The sequence below is a fragment of the Gigantopelta aegis genome, chromosome 12, assembly GCF_016097555.1.
Source record: "Gigantopelta aegis isolate Gae_Host chromosome 12, Gae_host_genome, whole genome shotgun sequence".
Lineage (NCBI taxonomy): Eukaryota > Metazoa > Mollusca > Gastropoda > Neomphalida > Peltospiridae > Gigantopelta > Gigantopelta aegis.
This window is the reverse complement of record NC_054710.1, coordinates 42804847-42832597: the sequence shown is the minus strand read 5'-3', so window position 1 is coordinate 42832597 and position 27751 is coordinate 42804847. Positions and strand designations below refer to the sequence as shown.

Here is a 27751-nt window from a genome sequence, read left to right as displayed (position 1 = left end):
ATTCCCGGAGTTGTGTCTTCTTGTCTGGTGCTTGTTGACACTAAGTCCAGTTGATTCATGTTGCTTTCGTATTGTTTTTGAATTTGAAATGTGAATGGTGTATGACAGAAAACTGTATTTACTGCAAAAACAAGGTTTGAATTAGACGATCCATTTGGCACACCGAAAATAATTTCCAGTTACAGCAAATTTGTTTAAGTTATTTTTATTTTATTTTTTATTTATTCATTCATTTTTTTTATTATTATTATTAGATTTATCAATTATTGATCGTCATTGATGGCAATATCATGTTTTTGGTCCATAAAACATGATATTGCACGAAATGTGGTAAATAATTGTTTTATTACATAATGTTATCCATAAGACTCGTACATTACTGCTTTCTTTATCAGAATCGAAATACGCCAATGCTTATAATTTCCAGCAATGTGTTAAAACTGATGGGATTTTGTAACGTTACGTAATCCTATGACGTTGTATGACAAGCCAAAGAATGCGGAAATAAACAGTTGAAAGCAATTATACAATTTGGCGATTATTGACCTTGCCTTTGATGTATAAAAACTCAGTATGAACAAAGATGTTATGTTTTTGTTGAATGACAGCAAAGCGTTTTGTCACAAATGTGTGGTTGTTTACATTAGAATTAGCAGCTGACGTTGCGTTACGTTACCTACTCATTAATTGAATTGACTTTTGTCTCTTTATTTATTTTCATTGGTAACATTTCCCAGGGCAATATCACTTTTGATCGGACCGATGGGACCATCTCAGGGCAACTGTTTTTTCATCAATAAGAATACAAATATATTTAATTATGTTAGAGAGAGAGAGAGAGAGAGAGTGAGTGTGAGTGAGAGAGTATGTGTGTGTGTGTGTGTGTGTGTGTGTGTGTGTTATTAGGCTTACTAGTGTTTTGTTGTTTTTGTTTTGGGTTGTTGTTTTGTTTTTTGGAGGGGGGGGGGGATATCGTCAATATCATATTATATTAATATATTAGGAATAAAAATTGTATTATGCGAGCCTCTGGCAGTGCTATTGTGTTCATTACACCGGAATTCACACTTTCTGACACTGACAGAGCACATTACGAAGAAACATGCACCCAACGTTTAAAAACTCCTCTTTACAACGACATTACATAATCACAGATGCCGTAGCATGTTGGCAGTGCACACAGTCATTTGGCATCCTTGATCTCGTCGCGAGACGACAGTGTCACATGATGTCAGAGTTAGCGATGTCGGCTAACTCTGTAGACGTGTATTGCTTTTGAAAACAAGCCTTTAGTCTCATTCAATTAAAGGATTAACTTTGAACAATCAAGTCTACTAGTTTTATGACATTTTGTAAACGAATTAGGTTCCAATCGATTGGATTGTCTGTGAATGCGCTTTGATTAATAATAATATACTTAATATTTAATGATGGTGTGTGATCTATCCCCGTCGAATGGATTATTGGGCTATTTCTAATTCCAGTCGGTGCACCACGACTGGTATATTAAATGCATTGGTATGTGCTATCCTATCTGTGGGATGGTGCAAATAAATGATCCCTTGCTATTACTGACACCTAATAGGCGATGATTTATTGACATTTAAGAAAACGTACTAGGATGACACTCCATAATTGACGTATGCATTCATAGCCATCAAATAAAAACATTTCAATAGCAAGTTTGCCCAGAGTTCAGAAAACAAAAAACGTTAAGCAATAGTTTATTTTGATGTAAGGATGTAAAAAAAGAACGTCATTCGAGTTTGACGTCATTTCTAAAAAATTTTTTAAAAAGACACGGCGCCACATATTCTTACGTCATTTGAATATCTATTAATTTGCGGACTGGAATTAAAGTTTACAAAAACACGTTGTATTAAGCTTGAGATTTAATAATAAAGAGATTATTACCATCGTGTGTTTCGGTATCGTCAATATCATATATTAGGAATATTATGATATTGACGATATCGAAAAACACTCTGGTAATAACATATATATATATATATATATATATATATATATATATATATAGTATATATATATATATATATATATATCAGGGGTGTGGAAAAGCACTTTTTTCCCGGTCTGGGACCGATTCTCGATCTCGGAGACCAAAATTATTTTTGAAAAACACGTGTTTGCTGGTCCCACTTTTGTCATTCTTGTCGGTCCGAAACACCTGTCCCATTTCTATTATTGGAACAAATTCCTATCGGTCAAGTGGACCGGCCAGCCCAGACATCGGTATCTCGTGCATGATTTAAAATAATAAATAAATAGTGGTCAATATGGCTGGTGTTTCAGACATTTGTGACGTTTAAAAACTCCTCTTTTAAAGTCTGCCTAAGTATATCGCCAGTCACTGAAGTCGGGACCTACAGTAGTGTCAATCGACTGCCACTAGGCTAGACATTTATCAAAGTCGCTGAGCCGGTCAAGAGATTAAACAGACGTTAACGATAGCACCATTCATGATTTAGAAAGCCATCAAGGTATTACACTCCAATTAAAACAAAGGACCCAGAATTTGCAACTGGTTACAATCAACACCTGTCAACACCTGTGCACGGAGCTCTGTCGGGTCGAGTGTCCTAGTCTGAAGCAAGAGGCTTTTGTGCAATACAAACTGCTTAAAATAGCATAAAATATAATGAAATAATCTATAAATGTATTTATTGTTGACTGTTCAATGTAGTGTATCCAATAATTATAAAGGATTTTAAAATTAACAAGAGGTTTCCACCTTTTTTTAACAAGTGGGAGTAAGCAGAACAGCTACATGTACTGTTATCTCAAAAGCCAGTACAGGTCAAATTTCATCCAATCAGTGATGACGTTATTACTCTCTTTGTTTAAACATGTGCTAGCTTAGGCTGTTAAACGCTTCGAACGGTGCCATCTTTTATTAATTTTCAGGACACAGTACTGAATACTCATACTTTTTATACATATATGGGAATTCAAATTCATAACTTTTATTCCTTTTTTATATTATTTATTCTATTATGTAAAATATATACAATTTGTGGGGGTTTTTCACTGATCATTATTATGTGATTAAAAAAAAAATTCTTCATGTTTTTATGTTTATCGTTTCGCATTCATGATTCAAGATAAAACTATACAAATATCACTATGATTTTTTTTAAAACTATTTGGCAAATATCGTTTTTTAAATGTTCTTTTTTTTTTATTCGTTGCTTGCCCCCCCCCCCCCCCCCCCCCCCCCCCCCGGTAGTTACAACATCAAGTGGGACCGATTGACAATTTTATTTTTCTCCACCCCTGATTGATATATATATATATATATATATATATATATATCAATCTTCAAAATAAGTAGGGGAACCTGAAATATTAATGTTAATATCAACTATTAGACCGAACATACGTTTTGACCACAGACATCCTAGTAAAGTAGGGGAACCTGAAATATTAATGTTAATATCAACTATTAGACCGAACATACGTTTTGACCACAGACATCCTAGTAAAGTAGGGGAACCTGAAATATTAATGTTAATATCAACTAGTAGACCGAACATACGTTTTGACCACAGACATCCTAGTAGAGAACGTTCAGGTCTCTTTATCAACACACGTGTGTGGGGTCTCATTCTCGATTTTGACAATTTCCAGGAAGGTTGATTAATCACTGTGGAACATTATTTCTGTCAATCTTTTTCATTCTGTTAATCATACAGTTGTTATTGTTTTGTTTTTAGTCATTTGTATTGTTTGAATTTGCGATACGGCGTATGCAACGCGATGAGCGTTTACGGACTATTGGCATGCTGAAAATGGGCAGATGTCAGCGGGAAGTGGCCAACACCTTCAATGTTTCGAAGTCAGTGATTAGAAGACTATGGAACAGACATCAACAAACCCAAAATGTTGACGATCGACCCCGTTCAGGTCATCCCAGGGCAACGTCAGGTGTTCAGGATCGATTCATCCCTAACCAGGCTGTAAGAAATCGAGCTCAAACGGCAAATCAAATTGTTGCAAACCTTCATCAGGCTACTGGTGTCCGAGTTACGGGTCAGACATGGGCAGCCCATCACAGATCGTCACATTGCCCATAGACGTGAATGGTGTATGGAGCGTCAGAAGTGGGGTATTCGTCGCTGGTCACGTGTCATGTTTTCAGATGAGTCCCTATTCACTTTGGACTTCAAACGTCAACGCCACAATGCGATTTCATGACAGATTTGGCGGTGGATCGGTTATGGTGTGGGGTGGTATCACTATGACTGACAGTACCCCCCTTCCATATTGTGCAAGGAAGGGTCACTGGGCAGTACTACGGGGACACCCTTGTCATCCCGTTTGCTAGGCGTGTGGGTCGACATTTTGTTTTTCAGGACGCCAATGTCCGTGCTCACTGTGCACGAATCGTCAATGCTCACCTCCAGCAGCACAACATCTATCGAATGCCATGACCAGCAATGAGCCCAGACCTTTTCCCCATTGAACACGTCTGGGACATGATAGGGAGACGTATGCGTCAACGTCAACGGCCACTGACCACGTTATCAGAACTTGGTCAGGCGCTGCAAGAGAAGTGGAACAGACTTCCTCAAATGGCAATTGTGAGACTCGTACGCAGTATGCCTCATCGACTGAATGAATGTCTGACACATCGTGGCGGTATCACACATTACTGATAAAAAAACTGCAACTTTCAAATTTCACTTCTGACCCCAATCGTCTTTCAAGATCTTTGGTGGTCAAAACACTACTGTAATACTGAACTACCGGCTGTAATGTTTGCCAAATTAATTTACTATTATCATATAGCCATTCCCCACAGCTAATATAACTTACAATTTTGGCAATTGTAAATTCTTACAGTTCCCCTACGTTTTTTTTTACTATATATAAATACGAATACAAAATCCTTCTGTGTTGCTGGCACCTCTCCTCTAAAGTAGTAAGGGGGCTTGAAATAATATATTTTATATGTTTTATTTTTGTCGACAGATTTTCATTATGAAGCCTTATAAATTTGAATTAAAGAGGGATATATGACTTTTAAAGGAGGCTTCGTTATATACATGTATGTATATGTGTGTGTGTGTGTGTGTGTGTGTGTGTGTGTGTGTGTGTGTGTGTATAGATATAGATATAGATATAGAGATAGATAGATAGATAGATAGATAGATATAGAGTATTGTATATATATAATTTATCTGTTTTCAGATGATGCACCACAGACCGGAGACTCTGACCGCACGTATGAAGGACTTCAAGAAAGGAGAGACTCGGCACAATACTCCAAACTCACCGTGTATCAAAATCTACACAGCTCTGGTAAACAGTAAACTACTTCTTTTCTGTATTGTTAATATTTCACCTCAGAGCTATTCATTGATGACTAATGTTAGAATTTCCAGAAACAACAATGATTTGTAGCATAACAAAAGTACTTAAATATTGCGTTAGTTCTTTCAGGCTGCATTTCCATTGGTACGGTTTAACCCTCGCGGTTATTTCTGCCGCCAAGCGGTCAAATTCGAATGCGTTGTATTGCTTTGACGTCTTTCCATTGACACGGGTGCTATCCGTGCGGCAAAGAAAATTCGATCATCTATCGATTTTTTTCCAGCTGTGCGGCTCGAACAGCAAGGGGATCCATATAATGACATCATTTTGGGGGTATTACCTATGATTACCCATCTCCCACACTTGTGTGTTTTATAGCGTCATTTAATTTTCAAATTTTCGGAGTAGGCCTTTTTAGTACTCTTCTTGCAATGGCCGAGTAAAGTTCACACATGAGCAAATGTAAATTTTAATATATATTAGCATGGTAATTTTTACGATGTAGTGGGTTGTTCGGTCCCTTTTACCCAGCCCTGCTAACGGACCTATGATGGCAGTAAAACATAATCGGTTCCTTGTGGCATTGTTATATGCAAGGTACTAAAAAACTGTTGTATTGCCGTTTCTGATAAAATAATATATATTATTATTAATGTAGGCTGCTTAGTATCACGGAGAACGGTCATTTTACTTATAGGTGGACTTACAAATGCCAAAACATATTTCAACTTCTCGGGAAACATACGAAAATACTAATGTTAGTTTTCGATATGAAATTGATGACGGAAAGCATCCTGCTTCAATCTCCTCATTATTTAATGTTCCCAATATCTGTGTGTCGTTTTCACAGGTGTTAGTTCTCGTCTCCTATAGTCCGTCACATCCTCCTACACATTTTTGGGGGGTAAATAAATTCAATTTGGTTTGATGTAACAAGAAAAATAAGTGTTTTGGAAATAACAAAAAAACTGCAATTTTGTGTCCAAGTTTTAAAGCAATTGGCTCAGAAATAAATAATTTGTAGTAAATTGCATAGTATGAAAAAAGGTTTTCCCCGTGGGAACTATTATAAGTAATAGTTCAAATCTCGATTTGACCAAACGTAGTTTTTTTCTTTAGATGTTTTATTAGTAATGCATCTTCATTATTTAACAATGAAATCTTTCAATATGCATATGGCCGATTAATTAATTAATTAAGTCAAAGGAACGAACCGTGTCCTAAGAACGCTTCAGTGGAAATGTGCTAGCCGCTGATTGAACGCTGGAACGCTTCTCGTTTCGACAGTCTGCACCACCAGGTTGGATTCTTTTTTAGCGAGATTCCTTGCCTCCACGTCATTTCTCCGTCTGACTATGTTGACTTGTTTTTTTCGTGACTCGTATGACAGCCATTCTGCAGAACGCCACGGTTGTTCGCTTTTAGTCTCTACATGTCCGAGCCTGTCCTAGCAGCACTGGAAGATTGACCGCCCCACTCTAAGAAGAAATAGGAAGCAGGGTCGGCCCCTACTACTTTTTTCTGGACTTTACTTTGTTTTATTGTGATACCATCTCGTATCCTCTGGAGTCGGGCCCGTCTGCACCACTATACCAGCCCATGACGACTGGACTATACCCTAGTCTGATTCTCTCTCTCATTCAGACTGATCCGGCTTCTCAAGATGCGCATCAAAATTTTAAAGGCCCACTATTTAATTTTTGGATGTAAATTTCAAAATTGTCCGTTTAATTTTTTTTCTGTCCCAGGACAAGCCCCTGGTTATCCAGAGACAGGCCCCGGGACGGACATGCTCAAAACTCTAGTGGTATATGAGCATGTAAAAATTATTCACACTCGCACGCTAGCCGCGCGGGTAGAACTAATGGAAAGGCAGCCTTAGGTTCATCCACAAAACAACAACAAAAACTACAACAGATGTGTAAACTCTGATTCGGTGAAGCCGTTCATACAAACGTTTGCCACGCTTTGTTGTTGTTGTTGCTGTTCATCAGGGTACTTTTGTGTGAACAACTTTGCCAATTCACAGTTTGTGCATGGGTTTGCATAGCCCAATGAGACTAAACAATAAATAAAAGGCAATCCTTAAATGTTATGTGTGTGTCCATGTCCCTGTTGTTTTTATTATACATACACATGTAATCTCAAATTATTTTTTAAATCTCCAATGTTTATTATCCCCAGAAAAGAAGTACGGTAACGTTATATGATACACACTATATAAGAATACAAATAATATGTTATACTAATAAACATGTTACAACAAAAAGGAAAGAAGAAATAATAGAAGGAAACAAATAGAAAAAAATAATAATACAAAGTTAGTAATAAAAAAGAATGGCATATTTACCACTATATTTTTTGTTTTACCTAAAGCAATGATCTGATTTAGTTAGATACTCTATAAAGGATTCCCAAGTAATATGTCGATTATATTAAGTTTTACAATCAAATCGCTTTTATCTTTAAACCATGTTTCCAATTGTTGCCAAAACATTTGAGAATGACAGCAATGAAAACGATAAATGTTCTAATGACTCAGCTTCTTCACTGCCAAAAGTACATAAATCGTCACTTTGTATACCACATTTCTGTAGGTAAGCATTCGTTGTCAGAATGCGATGCATAAGTTTGAACTGGAAATTCCGAGTTTTAGTATCTATTGTTTTTTTTGGTGCAATTTCAAAACACTGAGACGGATATTGTTCAGTAATGTCATTATTAAGTTTTTGTGACCATTTGCAGCTCATGTTAGACATGGATGACTGAATTTTATTCACATATAAATTATATATAACTTTACTTTTTTGTTTGTTTGCAGTCTTGTTACTAAAGATAGGGTATCAAAATTAATTTTTAGTGTAATGATTCAAATCAACTTATTTCTTTTCAGAACCAAACTACAGCAACGTGACAACTTTATCTGCATGATAATTATATAATGGAAAACACGATAAGAGCGTTGGTAAAATGTTTTTAAAAACTAATAAAGATTATAACAGCTTTTTTATAACTCAACATGGCATCAAAATTGCATTTCACAAATTACAGACTTCTTTAATAAAAAAGGCAAAATTCTTACATTATTGGAAATTGAAGAAAATGTTAACACTACATTGTCTTTTGTTACTTATTGTGGGTGTTGTTAAAGCAATTAGAAAATATTTCACATGATAATATATACTCTTCAAAATATATTTCTAACATTATTTTTTAAATAACACAATAGTGTATATTTTAATATAATGTTATTCAACAGCTAGTGGACATGATATCATTCATGACTGCTTGACAGATAACTGATTCGCATTTATACACGCATTATCGATAGCATCGCTACATTATATTGAAATTGTGTCCCGGCTGACAGAATCCCCAACGTAAAAACCAACCAGATGGAAACGGGTGAGTCCCACACACCCTTTGCACGTGATGTGAACACACATCGGAGTACCATATCTATATTTTGGCACGTTAACAGCAAACTGGAATGTCACGTGATGGCCCAAGATCCGGTTGCCCGAGAGTTACTACAGCGGCGTTGCTATTGTAATGGTTTTGTTTGATGACTATGAATGTATACGTCAGTTATGGAGTATCACCGTAGTACGTTTGCTTAAATGTCAATCTAATTTGGAAAGTTATCAAATTATCAAAGTATGTGATCTGAAAAATATCACATTCTCTGATTATACTGGATATGTTAGTTATTATATGATAAATATGTGAATTTATTGATGCTACGCGATTGTATACAAGTTGTGACTGTTGTTTTTACAATTATGTGTGTGCGTGTGTGTGTGTGTTTGTATGCATGTGTGTGTGCATGTATATATAAGTGGATATATCTTACTACATACATGTACATACATACTTATTATTCTGTTCAATATCTATATTATATTATATATATATATATCCTGTCCATTTAGAGATTAAAATAACAAAATATTCAATATTTGTAATACTTATGTAACATGTCTATTATATGTGCTTGTTCTTCCTTAGGGCAAATTCCAGTGTAAACATGAAATACCTCCCCCACCCTCCCCGCAAAAAAACTAATAAAAATAAATCTATTAAAAGACACAATTTTAACGTCACCCCATATTTCTTTCATATAGAGATGATGTTCATTTATTGTATATAAATTGATTGCAATTTTATACATGTATTTGTTCATACAGTATCATTAGGCTTTTACAAGTTGTATATATAAGCAAGTTAAAGGGAGGAAATGTTTTATTTAATGATGCACTCAACACATTTTATTTATGGTTATATGGCGTCAGACATATGGTTAAAGACCACATAGATATTGAGAGAGGAAACCCGCTTCATGGGCTACTCTTTTTCGATTAGCAGCAAGGGATCTTTTATATGCACCATCCCAAAGACAGGGTAGTACATACCATGGCCTTTGATATACCAGTCGTGGTGCACTGGCTGGAACGAGAAATAGCCCAATGGCCCCATCAACGGGAATCGATTCCAGACCAACCACGCATCGAGCGAGCGCTTTACCACTGGGCTACGTCCCTCCCCGATGAGCCAGTTAAAGGCATGTTTTTAATGTTTATTATACCTGTAATTTATATAACAGGTCATACGCTTTTAAATTTTTCATTCCACGGATTTTTATAAATCGAATGTATGCCCCAAAAAACGACAGTGGGGTATAACTTTGATTAGAATTTCAGTGTCTTTATATGTTGAATTTATTGTCTGTACATTTTGTGTATGATAAATGTATATTCAGATGTAGAATTATAATTATATACATGTATAAACATCAAATCATGAATAAAACTTCTAATGTTTGGGTTTTTATTTTGGGTTTTATGGGTGTTTGTCATTTATACGAACATTCTTATAAGAGTGGAACAGCCTCTTACCTGAGGCGGTGTATTCACCTATGATAAAAAGACATATAACAAGATTCTTCAATACATTGTATGATGCGTTCACAGACCGTTGGTACTGTTAGCATATTTCTGATGACAGCTGAAGTGCTTCACTTACCAGAAACTGTTCTATTTATACAATGTCAACAGTATGTTACAAACAATCCTACCAAGATAATTCCCCCTGCGAATATTCCGAGCAATATTTCTGTAACATGAGTAGTTACTAACTTGTAATAATGTTCCATCTGTATTCGTGTGTGCAAGCAGATGTCCCTTTTTTCACGCAAAGTGTAATGTCAATATTAATATTGTCTTTAAAAAATATATTTTATATAATGGCACATATATTTAATTGGAATTTCAATTTTCAAGAACTAAAGTTCATTCGGACAAAGTTGGAAAGATGCATGATCCTGGAGAATGGCAGTCCTTACAGCATCATAAATCTTGACAGTGATTCATGTGAACAACCACGTCTGTTAAAACATTCGTATGACTCGGTCGTGTGCAAATATGCTAACTGTTCTGTCATTCAGTGGTGTATTTGCTCTAGCAGTAACAACTAGCTGTTGAGATTAATTCTTTTGATATAGAAGAAGAAGAAGAAGTGTTTTATTTAACGACGCACTCAACACATTTTATTTACGGTTATATGGCGTCAGTCTTTTGATATAGATGACACCAAATTAATGGAATCTGAATGTCAAACATGAACTTAGATTGTCCCTTGTAACTGATATTGTTATTATTGATGTTAAGAGACAAACAATGTAGACGATGTTCTTGGGATAAAGAGGGAATGGTAAAAACCAAATCTATGGATGATTACCACATATATTTACTGAATCTGATGCAAAGAGCATTGAGAGTGCAATAACACCTAATGATGGTCGCAGGTTAAAAAACACTTGGCAGAACTATTCCTGCTACTTCAAACACTATAAAATAATGGCAGACTCCACTATCAAGTATATACAGTGATGATGTCAACAAATACTTAGCTGAAACCAGAATTTGCAAATGAACAGTGAGAAAAAGAAAGGCAAACCGTAGCATTTAACCAAACCAGGACTTTTACAACATCATGGTTAAATCATATGTACTTTCTTCTCAGTTATATCAAACTGGATACCCCACTTTCCTCACTTGATGATGGTTGGTACAACAGTATAGGAATGTGCAACAATACAAATCCTTCGCTACCATGGCATTAAAGGTACTTCGATCTCAAATTCGTTGTCACATATTTGAAATATTATTCAATGCACATCTTCATTCCATTGAGATGTGTCTGTTTATGGAAGCTGTAGAAATGTTTTTTGACATCTGTTGTGGCGTATGCATTGAAGTGAAAGGTGGAACATGCACAATGGTCATGGTCAGTTCTCTTCTGTAGACAAAGCACATACCCTTGCGACTCTGTGATACCTTGGAATCGATCTTGTAAAAACTACTGTATTGAATAAGCTTATAGCAGATTCATGATCGCCATATATGCTACAGCCTGTATCGCATACCTTTATATTGTTTTGGTGTATTACTGGAGAGTAGCTTAATGGAGATTATCTTTACAAAATGACCAAAGGTTTTACGGTAAAGTACCTTTAAGTGATAGAGGATGCAGTGTAAGAAAGCTAGCCTGATTCTCCCATTGATTCAGAGCCTGAGAAGGACATGCATTGTCATCCTGACTTATTTAACTACTAATGTGTTAAATATTTAAATAGATCTATTTAATTACCTTTATCGTGGATCTAAATATGGTCAAAAGAAAAATACGAAAATATAACAATAGTATATATACAACATTTCAAATAAGTTGTATAAAAATGAAAGTAATTGTGAATTTCGGCAACTATTTATTTATTATCTTACACTGTTCTAGTGAGTATATTTGATTTTTGATTTACCCTCGAAACATATTTGGACAGCAAAAGCATCTCCATACACAAACAGAACCTGAAAAAAGGGGATTTTTAAAGTTTATTAACCTCAGAAACAAGTCTGATAGTGTCACGGTTGGGGGGTTATAGGTTAGACATATATTATATATATATATTATATATATATATATATATATATATATATATATATATATATGTTATTACCAGAGTGTTTTTCGGTATCGTCAATATGATACTATTAGGAATAACAATTGCATTATGCGGATCTCTGGCGAGCCTAAATACATTTTTTACGAAATCCGGGATTATATCAGATAAATTACAAGCTACTTGTAATAACAACTAACTGAACTGGTAGAACATTAGGGTAAAAAATAACCAGTTAAACCAGGTTAGATTGAAATGGCCGTTTTATTTAAAAACGACATAAAAATATAACATCACATCACATTATGTAATAGTAAACACCTGACAAAAGTAGGTGTTCAGGAAAGTGAAATGCCATAGTAACATTACATAATACAATGCGAAAAGCACTGTTGTAGGTGGGGGAAATCCGCCCATCTGTTAACTCTACATAAAAGTATATGAAGAAATGCCAATTGTTCTTGAATGTATCAATATGAAAACATTTAATGTATATAACAAAAATGTGGGTATGTCAATATTAATATTGTCTTTAAAAAATATATTTTATATAATGGCACATATATTTAATTGGAATTTCAATTTTCAAGAACTAAAGTTCATTCGGACAAAGTTGGAAAGATGCATGATCCTGGAGAATGGCAGTCCTTACAGCATCATAAATCTTGACAGTGATTCATGTGAACAACCACGTCTGTTAAAACATTCGTATGACTCGGTCGTGTGCAAATATGCTAACTGTTCTGTCATTCAGTGGTGTATTTGCTCTAGCAGTAACAACTAGCTGTTGAGATTAATTCTTTTGATATAGAAGAAGAAGAAGAAGTGTTTTATTTAACGACGCACTCAACACATTTTATTTACGGTTATATGGCGTCAGTCTTTTGATATAGATGACACCAAATTAATGGAATCTGAATGTCAACATGAACTTAGATTGTCCCTTGTAACTGATATTGTTATTATTGATGTTAAGAGACAAACAATGTAGACGATGTTCTTGGGATAAAGAGGGAATGGTAAAACCAAATCTATGGATGATTACCACATATATTTACTGAATCTGATGCAAAGAGCATTGAGAGTGCAATAACACCTAATGATGGTCGCAGGTTAAAAAAACACTTGGCAGAACTATTCCTGCTACTTCAAACACTATTAAAATAATGGCAGACTCCACTATCAAGTATATACAGTGATGATGTCAACAAATACTTATCTGAAACCAGAATTTGCAAATGAACAGTGAGAAAAAGAAAGCCAAACCGTAGCATTTAACCAAACCATCATGGTTGAATCATATGTACTTTATTCTCAGTTATATCAAACTGAATACCCCACTTTCCTCACTTGATGATGGTTGGTACCTCAGTATAGGAATGTGCAACAATACAAATCCTCCGCTACCATGGCATTAAAGGTACTTCGATCTCAAATTCGTTGTCACATATTTGAAATATTATTCAATGCACATCTTCATTCCATTGAGATGTGTCTGTTTATGGAAGCTGTAGAAATGTTTTTTGACATCTGTTGTGGCGTATGCATTGAAGTGAAAGGTGGAACATGCACAATGGTCATGGTCAGTTCTCTTCTGTAGACAAAGCACATACCCTTGCGACTCTGTGATACCTTGGAATCGATCTTGTAAAAACTACTGTATTGAATAAGTTATAGCAGATTCATGATCGGCATATATGCTACAGCTGTATCGCATACCTTTAAAGTTTTATATTGTTTTGGTGTATTACTGGAGAGTAGCTTAATGGAGATTATCTTTACAAATGACCAAAGGTTTTACGGTAAAGTACCTTTAAGTGATAGAGGATGCAGTGTAAGAAAGCTAGCCTGATTCACCCATTGATTCAGAGCCTGAGAAGGACATGCATTGTCATCCTGACTTATTTAACTACTAATGTGTTACGTATTTAAATAGATCTATTTAATTACCTTTATCGTGGATCTAAATATGGTCAAAAGAAAATACGAATAATATAACAATAGTATATATACAACATTTTCAAATAAGTTGTATAAAAATGAAAGTAATTGTGAATTTCGGCAACTATTTATTTATTATCTTACACTGTTCTAGTGAGTATATTTGATTTTTGATTTACCCTCGAAACATATTTGGACAGCAAAAGCATCTCCATACACAAACAGAACCTGAAAAAAGGGGATTTTTTAAAGTTTATTAACCTCAGAAACAAGTCTGATAGTGTCACGGTTGGGGTTATAGGTTAGACATATATATATATATATATATATATATATATATATATATATATATATATATATATGTTATTACCAGAGTGTTTTTCGGTATCGTCAATATGATATATTAGGAATAACAATTGCATTATGCGATCTCTGGCGAGCATAATACATTATTTACGAAATCCGGATTATATCAGATAAATTACAAGCTACTTGTAATAAAACTAACTGAACTGTAGAACATTAGGTAAAAATAACCAGTAAACCAGGTTAGATTGAAATGGCCGTTTTATTAAAAACGACATAAAATTATAACATCACATCACATTATGTAATAGTAAACACCTGACAAAAGTAGGTGTTCAGGAAAGTGAAATGACATAGTAACATTACATAATAAATGCGAAAAGCACTGTTGTAGGTGGGGGAAATCCGCCCATCTGTTAACTCTACATAAAAGTATATGAAGAAATGCCAATTGTTCTTGAATGTATCAATATGAAAACATTTAATGTATATAACAAAAATGTGTTACATTAAACATCTGATGTACAAGATATCCCGTGTGTTAGTTATAAACAAATCAAAAACATATGTCAATATATAACATAAATTAGAAGCCATTGTTATTAATCGTTCTTAACAAGAGATCATTTTGATAATGGTGGCAAGACACGGGGAAGGTGGTGGGAAATTAAAAATAACAATTGCGTCTTACCTGTACGAAATTATTTGAAACTGACGCTGTTGTTAAGTGACGTCACGACACGAGGCTATTTAATTAGCCAACGTGATCTTCCTTACGCAGTCCTTTTGCCCCTCCGGCCCCGGAAATGTTCACTGGCGAAGTCAGAGACTAGATCCGGGGCGGGCGTGCCTGAACCTTCGTGGATATGGGCACGTAAAAAGAGTTGCCCATTGCCCAGTCCTTTTGCGCCCTGCTAAATGGCATACAAAGACATATGTTTATGATTATAACCGACCTCTTAAATACAATTAAAAACAGTTTTATTTAATTGTTGATTTACGAAGTCCGGATTATATCAGATAAATTACAAGCTACTTGTAATAAAACTAACTGAACTGTAGAACATTAGGTAAAAACAACCAGTAAACCAGGTTAGATTGAAATGGCCGTTTTATTAAAAACTACATAAAATTATAACATCACATCACATTATGTAATAGTAAACACCTGACAAAAGTAGGTGTTCAGGAAAGTGAAATGACATAGTAACATTACATAATAAATGCGAAAAGCACTGTTGTAGGTGGGGGAAATCCGCCACCTTGCTAGATAAGCTACTGCCAGCCGGCAATCGCTGAAACTAGCAACCCCCACCCACAGCAGTTTGACTGATTTAAAAGGCCATATCAGCCTAACCTGAATTGAAACACCCATCAGAATAAAAATACGATACAATGATCCACGACAGCACTGGGTTTATTAAAGCTATTAATAATAGTAAGTACATACAATCTAGGGTTGATTCACAAGAACCTTTAAATACACGCGTTCCCTTTTACAATAATCTACGAGAATGCCATGCATCCGACGCAGTTTTTTGTATTGAGGTGTGAGAATGCATGTTTTATCAACACATTTTTATTTTTATGTAAGAAGCTACGAGAATGCCATGCATTTGATGCAGTAAGTTAGTTTTAGCTATTAAAGTAAGAAAATCCCATGGATTCAACTCAGTAAAAGTAGGATTTCCATACAGTAAGCCACTGCCTGTATGATAGTAGTGTAAACTGTAATTCACCATAATTCGAAAGATGGGATTCTAATGTATCGCTTAAACGCGTTAGAATTCCACCTGCCCATAGCTTGTATCTCTGCCTCTGATACCCCTTGACTAGCAGCGGTGCTTTTGTAATGTTCGGACCTATATCCTGCTGCAAGCAATGCATTTTTCAATATATTGCAAAAATATCTGTAAGAAACCGTAGATCCTCCCGGGAATACAAAAATACAACTCGGAGAAGAACCTCGAAGATGTAGATACCTGTATAAAGTATGTACTGGGAAAAATTCCTCTATCGCTTGAGCATTAAGAGATAGGGTAATTGGGGCAGTGTGATAATGACCCTTGAAAGAGTGAAAACTTATCTCCACTCTGGAAGGATTTTGCAAACCATTTTTGAAGAATTGCACATTCTTTGTCTGTAGAATATTCCTACTCTTTCCACTGTAGGTGATTTCCCCAATGCGCAAAAATGTATGAAAAGCAAGTAAAAACATTGACCGGAACATAAGTTTGTTGTATCTTGTTGGACAAACTTCATCCAGAGCATTTATAATTTGATACAATATATGTTTTGTCAGTGGGCGCCTGAAATCTTGTCTTTTATTTATTTTCTTTAATCCTGCTAGCATTTTCCGAATAATGAAAAACTGTGTGGGATCTTTAAAGGCCCCCAACTTATGTATATATCCTATAGCTGACATATAAGTTGTGATGGTTGAACTAGCAAAGCCAATGTCCATGTGGGCAATGAATAATGCCACTGTATGTACACTAATTGGCATATGCAACGTTGTGTGTATGAATTGTTGTAGCAAACTGAATGCTCTACGATATAACTGTTTAGACTTATCAGTTAGTGCTGCATCAATGAGTCGAAGGACTGTCTCGTTTAAATGCGCAATAACTGCTGTGGAACTGTGGTTGGAATTCTGTCCATCTGTGGGGCTGCTTGGTGAAAGTATGCCCCTGTAAACGAGGCAGGTAATCAGCCAGTACATTTAGTTTTCCTGGTATATGTTTGGCTCTAAAATGAATATTGAATCTCAAGGCTGCTAATACCAATCTCCTGACAAGACCCATCATTACGGTATTGGGCGATGTTTGTTTATTTATTATAGCTACCACTGTATTATTATCAGAAAAGAACAAAACTGATTTATTACCCAGTTTTTAGAAAGCTAGAACAATTGGAAATAATTCCTTGATGTTAATATGGTGTTGCAACATATGTTCATCCCACTGACCATATAACCAATGTTTGCCAAATATGGCGCCATACCGCACATTACTAGCGTCTGTATACATTTGTAGTTGTTCTGACGACTCCCAACTATTTGGCAAAAACATAGTAGTCCCATTGAAATGTTCAATGAATATTGTCCACAAATTCAGATCTAATTTCGCCTCTTTGGATAGCCGAATATGGTGAGCTGGATTGTAAATCTTACAAGTTAGATTAATCAATCGCCGCAGAAATGTTCTGCCAGGTACTATCACTCTGCATGCGAAGTTTAATAAACCTATCAATGACTGTAATTCTTTAAGTGTCACTTTTTCCCTGCCTAGGAATGCCTGTAGTGATGTTTTTATTTTTTCGATTTTGTCTAGCGGTAATCTGGCTACCATCAAGTCAGTGTCTAACTCAATCCCCAAGAACGTAATACATGTAGTGGGCTCAACAGTTTTCTCTTGCTTTATTATAATTCCGACATGTTGGCATAGATCTAAGAAATTTTGCAATGCATTTTGACAATGTTTTTCTACGGGGAGACCCATAAATAAAAATTAATCTAAAACATGAACTACGAACCTGGCCTGAAAATAGTTTTCCATTATCCAATGTAAAGTAGAGCTGAACTTTTCAAATAATTGGCACGAAATGGAACAACCCATGGGTAGACATCTATCATAGTAATATAACCCTGCTATTTCCATACCTAAGAGTTCATAATCTGATGGGCTTATCGGAATAATTCTAAAAGCAGACTATATCAGTCTTTGCCATCAACGCCCCTTGTCCCAGTTGGTTAATTTGAAATATGGCCTTATCCAAAGTTTCATATTGTACTGATTTATGTTCCTCAGAAATCCCGTCGTAAATTGAAGACCCTAAAGGATAGGACAGGTGATGAATAACCCTATACTCCCCTGGTTCTTTCTTGGGAACTAGCCCTAAAGGTGAAATTTGTAAGTTGGCAAAAGGGTGTGTGTTAAAGGGTCCTACAATCCTACCCAACTCTATTTCTTTGTTAATTTTTTTCATCAAAACACCTTGCATTTCTATAGCAGATTTTAAATTTGGACTAGACCTATATGCCCGAGGTCCATTATAACACAATGAAAAGCCATTCTTAAATCCTGCTTCTAAAAACTGTACTAATTCGGAATCATATCCTTTTAAGAAGGGACGCAAATAGTCAAATTTAACGGGCGTTACTCTGCTGACTGGATCCTGTTTTTTGGTTTGCTGCTGAATTATGAGGTGCTGCGGTATTGGTGTAATTTGCTTTATCGAATTTTGAGCATTTTCGAAAGGAATGGGGTCCACCACAGGCTTTGCAGACATGCTTGAACCAGCAGTTGTTTCTATTGCATACCCCATTCCTCTGAAAGGCAAAACAAAATTTATTCTGACCTACACTAATATATGGCTTGACCTGAAGCTTCGTGGGTGGCACTGAATGTCCAGTTGCCATGGCCTCAAGGAATAGCTCATTATTTGGCACATCAAAAGGTAGTAATTCGGGAGAAGCTTGTCTCCACTTCCTAAAATTAACATCATAAGTTATGGCAGCCTGATCTCCCGCCTTCTTGGCAATCCGTTGGACGATATTTGCATATTTCATCAAAGAAACTGCCAAATCCGGCCTGGTCTTCTCTACGATTGTGACATATATTTGGAATGCTGAATTCCAAACATCCATAGACCAAATAGGTACTGGTCTTGATTTCGGGATCAACGAAAAAGTATTCGTTTGAAAAGAAATGTCAAACTCATCAATGGGTCGATTTTGCAAAAGCTGACCAAAATCAACAAACTGGTCAGACCAAATTTTTTCTTTGTGACGAACGTCAACATTTATATCAAGAGGGCGGGAGATGCTACCATTCAAACCATTAATTGAATAATCATCACGACCCAGTGCTGCCATACTTGTCAGTTGCTCTATGGCACCAGTGATAAATGTCGGCTGTTCCTGTGACGTACTGGGCGCTGGTGCGGTAGAAATTACTTCCCCGAAACGCGGCCCCGATCTAACATCTTTAGCAGCAGCTGGGCTGGTTCCTGTTGCTGACGGAGCTTGTCGCAGGACCAAACCCTCTTCCTTCAACTGGCGTATCACCTCAGCAGCAATTGCCGACACACCGGGACCCGTTGTTGTTGTCTCAGACATCTGTGGTGTGGATTGCCCCGACACACCGGGACCCGTTGTTGTTGTCTCAGACATCTGTGATGTGGATTGCCCCGACACATCTGGACCCGTTGTTGTTGTCTCAGACATCTGTGATGTGGATTGCCCCGACACATCTGGACCCGTTGTTGTTGTCTCAGACATCTGTGATGTGGATTGCCCCGACACATCTGGACCCGTTGTTGTTGTCTCAGACATCTGTGGTGTGGATTGCCCCGACACATCTGGACCCGTTGTTGTTGTCTCAGACATCTGTGGTGTGGATTGCCCCGACACACCGGGACCCGTTGTTGTTGTCTCAGACATCTGTGATGTGGATTGCCCCGACACATCTGGACCCGTTGTTGTTGTCTCAGACATCTGTGATGTGGATTGCCCCGACACATCTGGACCCGTTGTTGTTGTCTCAGACATCTGTGGTGTGGATTGCCCCGACACACCGGGACCCGTTGTTGTTGTCTCAGACATCTGTGATGTGGATTGCCCCGACACATCTGGACCCGTTGTTGTTGTCTCAGACATCTGTGATGTCGATTGCCCCGACACATCTGGACCCGTTGTTGTTGTCTCAGACATCTGTGATGTGGATGGCCCCGACACATCTGGACCCGTTGTTGTTGTCTCAGACATCTGTGATGTGGATGGCCCCGACACATCTGGACCCGTTGTTGTTGTCTCAGACATCTGTGATGTGGATTGCCCCGACACATCTGGACCCGTTGTTGTTGTCTCAGACATCTGTGATGTGGATGGCCCCGACACATCTGGACCCGTTGTTGTTGTCTCAGACATCTGTGGTGTGGATTGCCCCGACACACCGGGACCCGTTGTTGTTGTCTCAGACATCTGTGATGTGGATTGCCCCGACACATCTGGACCCGTTGTTGTTGTCTCAGACATCTGTGATGTGGATTGCCCCGACACATCTGGACCCGTTGTTGTTGTCTCAGACATCTGTGGTGTGGATTGCCCCGACACACCGGGACCCGTTGTTGTTGTCTCAGACATCTGTGATGTGGATTGCCCCGACACACCGGGACCCGTTGTTGTTGTCTCAGACATCTGTGATGTGGATTGCCCCGACACATCTGGACCCGTTGTTGTTGTCTCAGACATCTGTGATGTCGATTGCCCCGACACATCTGGACCCGTTGTTGTTGTCTCAGACATCTGTGATGTGGATGGCCCCGACACATCTGGACCCGTTGTTGTTGTCTCAGACATCTGTGATGTGGATGGCCCCGACACATCTGGACCCGTTGTTGTTGTCTCAGACATCTGTGATGTGGATTGCCCCGACACATCTGGACCCGTTGTTGTTGTCTCAGACATCTGTGATGTGGATGGCCCCGACACATCTGGACCCGTTGTTGTTGTCTCAGACATCTGTGGTGTGGATTGCCCCGACACACCGGGACCCGTTGTTGTTGTCTCAGACATCTGTGATGTGGATGGCTCCACAGTCTCCTCAACGGTTGCTGGTCCCCTTGCAGACCGCCGCCTTTTTGGTCTTGCTAGAGACTTGTTTCCCACGGCCGATTTTCGTTTGCTTTGCGGTGGCATTATGCTAAAAAAAAAAAAAAAATTCATTAAACCATAACATAGTTGCCAAGTATCTATGACACACAATTTTTACATGCATTAACTATATGAATAGGCTGTTATCTCACTGGCCCATTTGTACATAATGCATGTTAAGACAAAAATAATTTTAACAACCACTGTTAAGCTTACTGAAGCCAATTAATTAACACTAATCACTACATGTGTCTCGCAAAAGCCCACATGTGATCCACTAAATATCTGGAAACACACCAATGAAGCTCACAAAAGCCCACATGTGATCCACTAAATATCTGGAAACACACCAATGAAGCTCACAAAAGCCCACATGTGATCCATTAAATATCTGGAAACACACCAATGAAGCTCACAAAAGCCCACATGTGATCCATTAAATATCTGGAAACACACCAATGAAGCTCACAAAAGCCCACATGTGATCCAATAAATATCTGGAAACCTACCAATAAATATCTGGAAACACCAATGAAGCCGTTTTAGCACCTATATGTGCACCTGCAACTGCAAGCAATTCAATAAATATGATATTGTGCAACTGAATTTCTGTCAATAATGTCAGCCTTTTATTATTTGTTTAATTTTTATTTTTTTAAATTTTTTTAAATTTATTTATTTATTATTATTTTTTATTAATATTATTATTATTTTTTTTTTTTTTTTTTTTTTTTTTTTTTTTTTTTATATATTATCCTTTTTTTTAATTTTTTTTTATATTATCCTGTTTATTTTTATTTATGTATTTATTTACTTACTGGCACACCTGTCGACAGTACGGTATGATGAAATCACCGCCCCACGTACGCTCCTCAAATACTTAGGCATCCCGTGCAAAGCGTTCAGGTGAACTTCGTCGCGGCAAAATATATCTACCGGACTTTCCTTTAAACCTCTGTGTTTATGATAGGTAACATTAGCAATATCAGCTACCAATGACTTGATGCTTTGGTTAACCTCTCTGACCTTTTGATTGTAAACTGACGTGGGCAGATACCGAGTTTCTAATCTAGGCAACAACTGCATAATGCAGACATGCGTACAGAACATCCTAACAGAAGCCATTCCGCAATTGAAATTACATGCCGTGCTATTTTTGTCGGTACGACCTCAGTTCTATCTATATCGTTACCTCCTATTTGTAACACAACCACACTGGCCTATGTTTATGATTATAACCGACCTCTTAAATACAATTAAAAACAGTTGTATTTAATTGTTGATTTTTATTCCTAATATATGATATTGACGATACCGAAATACACAAGGGTAATAATCTCTTTATCATATAAGCTCAAGCTTAATACAACGTGTTTTTGTAAACTGTACACGCAACTTTAATTCCAGTCCGCCATTACTTGATATTCAAATGACGTAAGAATATGTGGCGCGGTGTATTTTTGAATGGAAATGACGTCATTTTGGATGTCCTTACATCAAAATATAGGTTAGGCCAAACGTTTTTTGTTTTCTGAACGCTGGACAGCTTTCAGTGTCAAATGAAATGTTTTTATTTGATGACTATGAATGCATACATCAATCATGGAGTGTCACCCAAGTACGTTTGCTTAAATGTCCATAAAACTAGTGCCCAGACCTCGACTAATTTACATCTAATTTGCAAAGTTATCAAATTCTTAAAGTATGTAATCTGAAAAATATCACATACATTGATTGCACTGAAAATGTAAGATATTATATGATATATATATATATATATATATATATATATATATATATATATATATATATATATATATATATTGCCCTAATCTTTCTGGCGAGGACTGCCACTCTCCCAAAACTGGCTTGATAGCATGAAGCTTGTTCGCAACCGCATCGTCCCAATCATTTTGCCAAGTCGAAAAGATAAATTGGTTGATACTATGTTTAAAATTGGTATAAAGGATGATCCAGCATCATGTTTTGTAAAGCTTGGAGACACGAAAGTGAGTTGGTACAAATAATAAATTTGGATGCACTAGAATCCTTTTTTTTTCTTCTTTTTTTTTATTTAGAAAAAAAGAAAGAAAAGAATCCTTTATTTTATTTCTTCCAAGGCTTTATTGACTGTCCTAACGCAGCACTAAAGACTGAAGCCGAGTCATGGAAAGTATTGTATCTGCAGGAAAACCTGCAGCACAATCCATAGAATTCCCATCCCGTGATCCGTCTGTATAAACAGAAATGCAATCACAGTACTTGTCTTGAATTTCCATTAAAATTGTTTGTACACGGCAGCATCCGTACAATCTTTCTTCAGATGCGCAAGATCAAACACAATTTTAGGTGGTGAAATACACCAAGGTGGTAAAACAAAATATGAAGGAGTTTCCAAAGTGTCTGCTAAATTAATGCTGGAAATCGAAAAAAAACCCGCTAAATGAACAAATAGCATTTGGCCTTGCATCAAACAACTTCGCATATTTGTAATCAAACACTGCATTATGTGTAGGATGTTTCGGTAATGATTTAATCTTGGTACCATACTGCAGAAAAAGCTTTGCACGTTTAGCACCCAAACAATGTTGGCGGTCTGCACCCCATTCCGTATTACCAATAACCTTTAAAATATTGAGAGCTTTTAAGCCCTGCATTTTAACATATTTAAGATGGGGCACAAAAGATAGCTTCCTGTCAAATATAACCCTCAGAAATTTGGTCTCCTCCATAACTGGAATATAATTTTTGTCCAGAAACAACACTGGATCTAAATGGAGACCTCTTTTCTGGCAGAGATATATACAAACCGTTTTTGTATTTGAGAATCTAAAGCCATTGTCAGTTGCCCATTATTGAAGTTCATTCAAACAAAGCTGCAACTTACGTTCAATGATACTCATATTGGACAATTTATAGCAAATATGAAAATTGTCGACATATAACGAGCAATTCACACCAGGTATTAAACACCCATCTCCTGTGGGTAAATGTCTGACAAAGTCGACCCCACCCGGACTTTAAAATATCTATCTTTTAATTCGGAAGGAAAGTCACCAGAAATGCAGATGTTATTAAAAGTATTCAAAAGATGATTCAGGTAAATGTTTCAATAACTGATAATGAATTTCGTCTGGTCCTACTGAAGTATCATGGGCTCTACGGAGAGCATAGAGATACTTCAGTATTTTCAGATGGAAATTTAATGGACTGCTTTTCAGCTTTAGTTCTGACAGATGTAAAAACATCTGTACTGAAAGCAGAAGATGAGTTTTGAAACAGGTTGTCTGTCAATGCATTAGCAATGACATGATGAGACGTGACATCCGTATCATTAACAGACAAATCATAAACTGTATTACTGGATTCTTGGCGTTTAAAATTATAGCCAGGATAGTGACGTAGGTCTGATGGAGACACAGATAGGCAACAGGGGTGATACCTATCAATTTGACCTTTTCGATATTTGCACTAGTAACAGATAAAATCTCCGTGGTTCGCCAAGCACACAGAAATCCGACATGGCATGCTCCTGATTAAACGTCCAATGACATTTTGAGGGGTGCTGTCCCATTCGTCTTGGAGAGTGGTGCCTAATTCAGCCAAGTTGGTTGGCTGACGTCGGCCTTCTCACAGACGTCGTCCGATAAAGATTGTGATAGCCAGGTTATGATTTAGTGTTCCAGTAACAAACACAACATACACACACAAAAGTGTTCAATTTCAAATTACACCCTTCGCACGTGAAACGTCAATTAACGTGCTTCGCGATTAAAACAATCGGTGCGGTTTTTCATGTTCTTTGCGTGGGAACATTAGCGCACACTGTGCACTTATTTTGAGTTTTATATCTCATTTCATTCTATAATTATTCATATTTGAAATGGAATATACCCTACTTATTTATTTTTAACAGTAGACTACACACACACACGCACGCGCACACACACGCACATACACACACACAATGAAATGTCTCTAAACCGGACATCGATGGGACCAATAATTGTGTTCGTTTTTTTAGAGGTGTCCAGTTTTTAGGGGTTTGCATTGATACAAAACCTTTTGTTGGCAATGTTGTCTATTCACATTCTGCTTCATATATACTCTTCCAAAAAAGAAACTTGACATTGGTAAATATAATGCTATCGGATTATTTTTACAAAATCAAAGATATCGTAAAGACAATCAAGTAAGTGAGCGAATGGTGATGTAAATACACTAGAAAACAGGTCCGATTCGCATAAACGTAGCCATAGTCAACGTTTGTACTGAAACGCAAAAACGCAACCCTCAAAGAAGCACGTGTATCATGAAGATCTGTAACTTTGCACGCAGAACCCTCCGTCGGTGGGGCATAAAAGGTCACATCAGCAGTGATTCAATTAGACCGCATAACGACACTGTAGGTAAGGCAATAATGCCAAGATTCAAGTCAGGTCAACGCAATAATGTCATTGGGAGATTGCAAGCAGGGGCAACTCAACAAGCTGTGGCAAGGCACTTTGGCGTCTCCAGACAGACCATTTCTGCTTTATGGGCAGATACAATACCATTCAAAGTGTTAATGACAGGTCCAGGTCAGGTCGTCCAGAGTAACCACCGCTGTTCAAGATCGGTTGAGGGAGGCAGGAATTTTCTCTAGAAGACATGTGCCAGGTGGAGGACTGTTTTGTTCTCAGATGAGTCTAGTTTTCTCCTGTCACGTGCTGATGGACGCACACGTTTCTGTAGACGCTGAGGGGAACATCATGCTCCAAACTGCGTGCAACAAGTCGACCGTTTTAATGGTGACAGTGTCTTCTTAACAAACATTCCTTTCTTCCCTTAACAAACATTCCTTTCTTCTTCGTAACAAACATTCCTTTCTTCCCTTAACAAACATTCCTTTCTTCTTCTTAACAAACATTCCTTTCTTCTCCTTAACAAACATTCCTTTCTTCTCCTTAACAAACATTCCTTTCTTCTTCGTAACAAACATTCCTTTCTTCTCCTTAACAAACATTCCTTTCTTCTTCTTAACAAACATTCCTTTCTTCTCCTTAACGCATATGCCTTTCTTCTCCTTAACAAACATTCCTTTCTTCTTCTTAACAAACATTCCTTTCTTCTCCTTAACAAACATTCCTTTTTTCTTCTTAACAAACATTCCTTTCTTCTCCTTAACACATATGCCTTTCTTCTTAACAAACATTCCTTTCTTCGGGACAAATATGTCTTTCTTTCCCTATGACTAAAACAAAATACTAAAAATAAATATTTGTATTCAATTAATCTTTATTTTACGAGGAAGGAAATGTTTTATTTACTCAACACATTTTATTTTACGGTTATACGGACATATGGTTAAGGACCAAACATATACTGATTGAGGAAACCCGCTGTCGCCACTTCATGGGCTACTCTTTTTTTTATTAACAGTAAGGGATCCTACACTATCCCACAGACAGGATAGTACATACCACGGTCGTTGTCCAGTTGTGGATATAGCCCAATGGGCCCACCGACGGGGATCGATCCCAGGCCGACCGCACATCAAGGGAACACTGAGCTACGTCCCGTCCCCACAGGGTTATTAGAGGATGCTTGTATTGGGTTCTGATTGAACATAATAAATAAATAAACAAATAAATAAATAAACTAAAAAATAATAATAGAAACAAAATACTCTACCACATGAGATACAAACGACGTACCTTTCACGCTCGAGTCGACTACGCTAACGACTGAGCTACCGAGCTATCAGCAAAGCCTGTTATTTGTGTATGTGTGTGTGTGTGTGTGCGCGCGCTCGCGGGACGAAGCGACGAAATAGGTCAGTTCATAATAATCTTGTGAATGCGCTATCAGATAGCATAGAACGAGAATTCCTTTTTTCACCTATTTAAATCATTTCGTCTTTCTGCCAGACTTTGAGAACGTAACTTCTAGAAGTTCCGTAGAGTATTTTATTTAGAGACTGACAACATTAGATACCATCACTTGCCGGATGTAAACAGTGATAACCATTCATCATTCAGCGCGCTAAAATTAAATACACTACCACGCGTCGGGCAGTCCTTAGAAGTGGCAGGTTTTATTTAACGACACCACTAGAGCACCTCGATTTATTAATCATCGGCTATTGAATGTGAAACATACTTCTGACAGTTTTAGAGAGGAAACCCGATGCACTTTCCCATTAGTAGCAATTAGGGATCCTACACCATCCCTGTCAAGGCTAAGCCATGAGTCACACACCAAGTACGTCAAGGCTATGACTTACACCAAGGTCGCACACCTACCCAGGCATACCAGTCACTGCCCTCTAATTTGGTCAATGCTAAACAAATCGGTCAGAGCCAGTCCAAGGACGTCAGTACCAACCTAAGTCGGTCAGGGACACGGGCGGGGTGTTATCCTCCTCAAGGTCGCACACCTAAACACCTATGCCACGGTCAGACTATGACGTCACACCTACACCAAGGTCAAGGTCACGGAAAAGTAGGTCGTGATGCCATCCAGGCCCGTATACTACTCAGGACAAGTCTGGGAGATACAGCATTCTGGTCATGTGT

General features: G+C 37.3%; 1 protein-coding gene and 1 long non-coding RNA gene across 2 annotated transcripts in view; both read left to right on the top strand.

Annotated features, from left to right (window-relative positions):
* LOC121386067 overlaps window positions 1-4451 on the top strand; it is a 15356-nt gene extending 10905 nt beyond the window's left edge. The window contains exons 4-5 of the mRNA XM_041516865.1: window positions 4029-4240; window positions 4374-4451. Coding sequence (XP_041372799.1) covers window positions 4029-4240; window positions 4374-4451 — 290 coding nt within the window. The remainder of the gene's footprint in view (window positions 1-4028; window positions 4241-4373) is intronic.
* A 660-nt stretch (window positions 4452-5111) lies between these two features.
* Window positions 5112-8305, top strand: LOC121386812. The gene is made up of 2 exons (XR_005959711.1): window positions 5112-5322; window positions 8228-8305. It is a non-coding gene; the product is annotated as an uncharacterized LOC121386812 (long non-coding RNA).
* Window positions 8306-27751: the final 19446 nt, after the last annotated feature.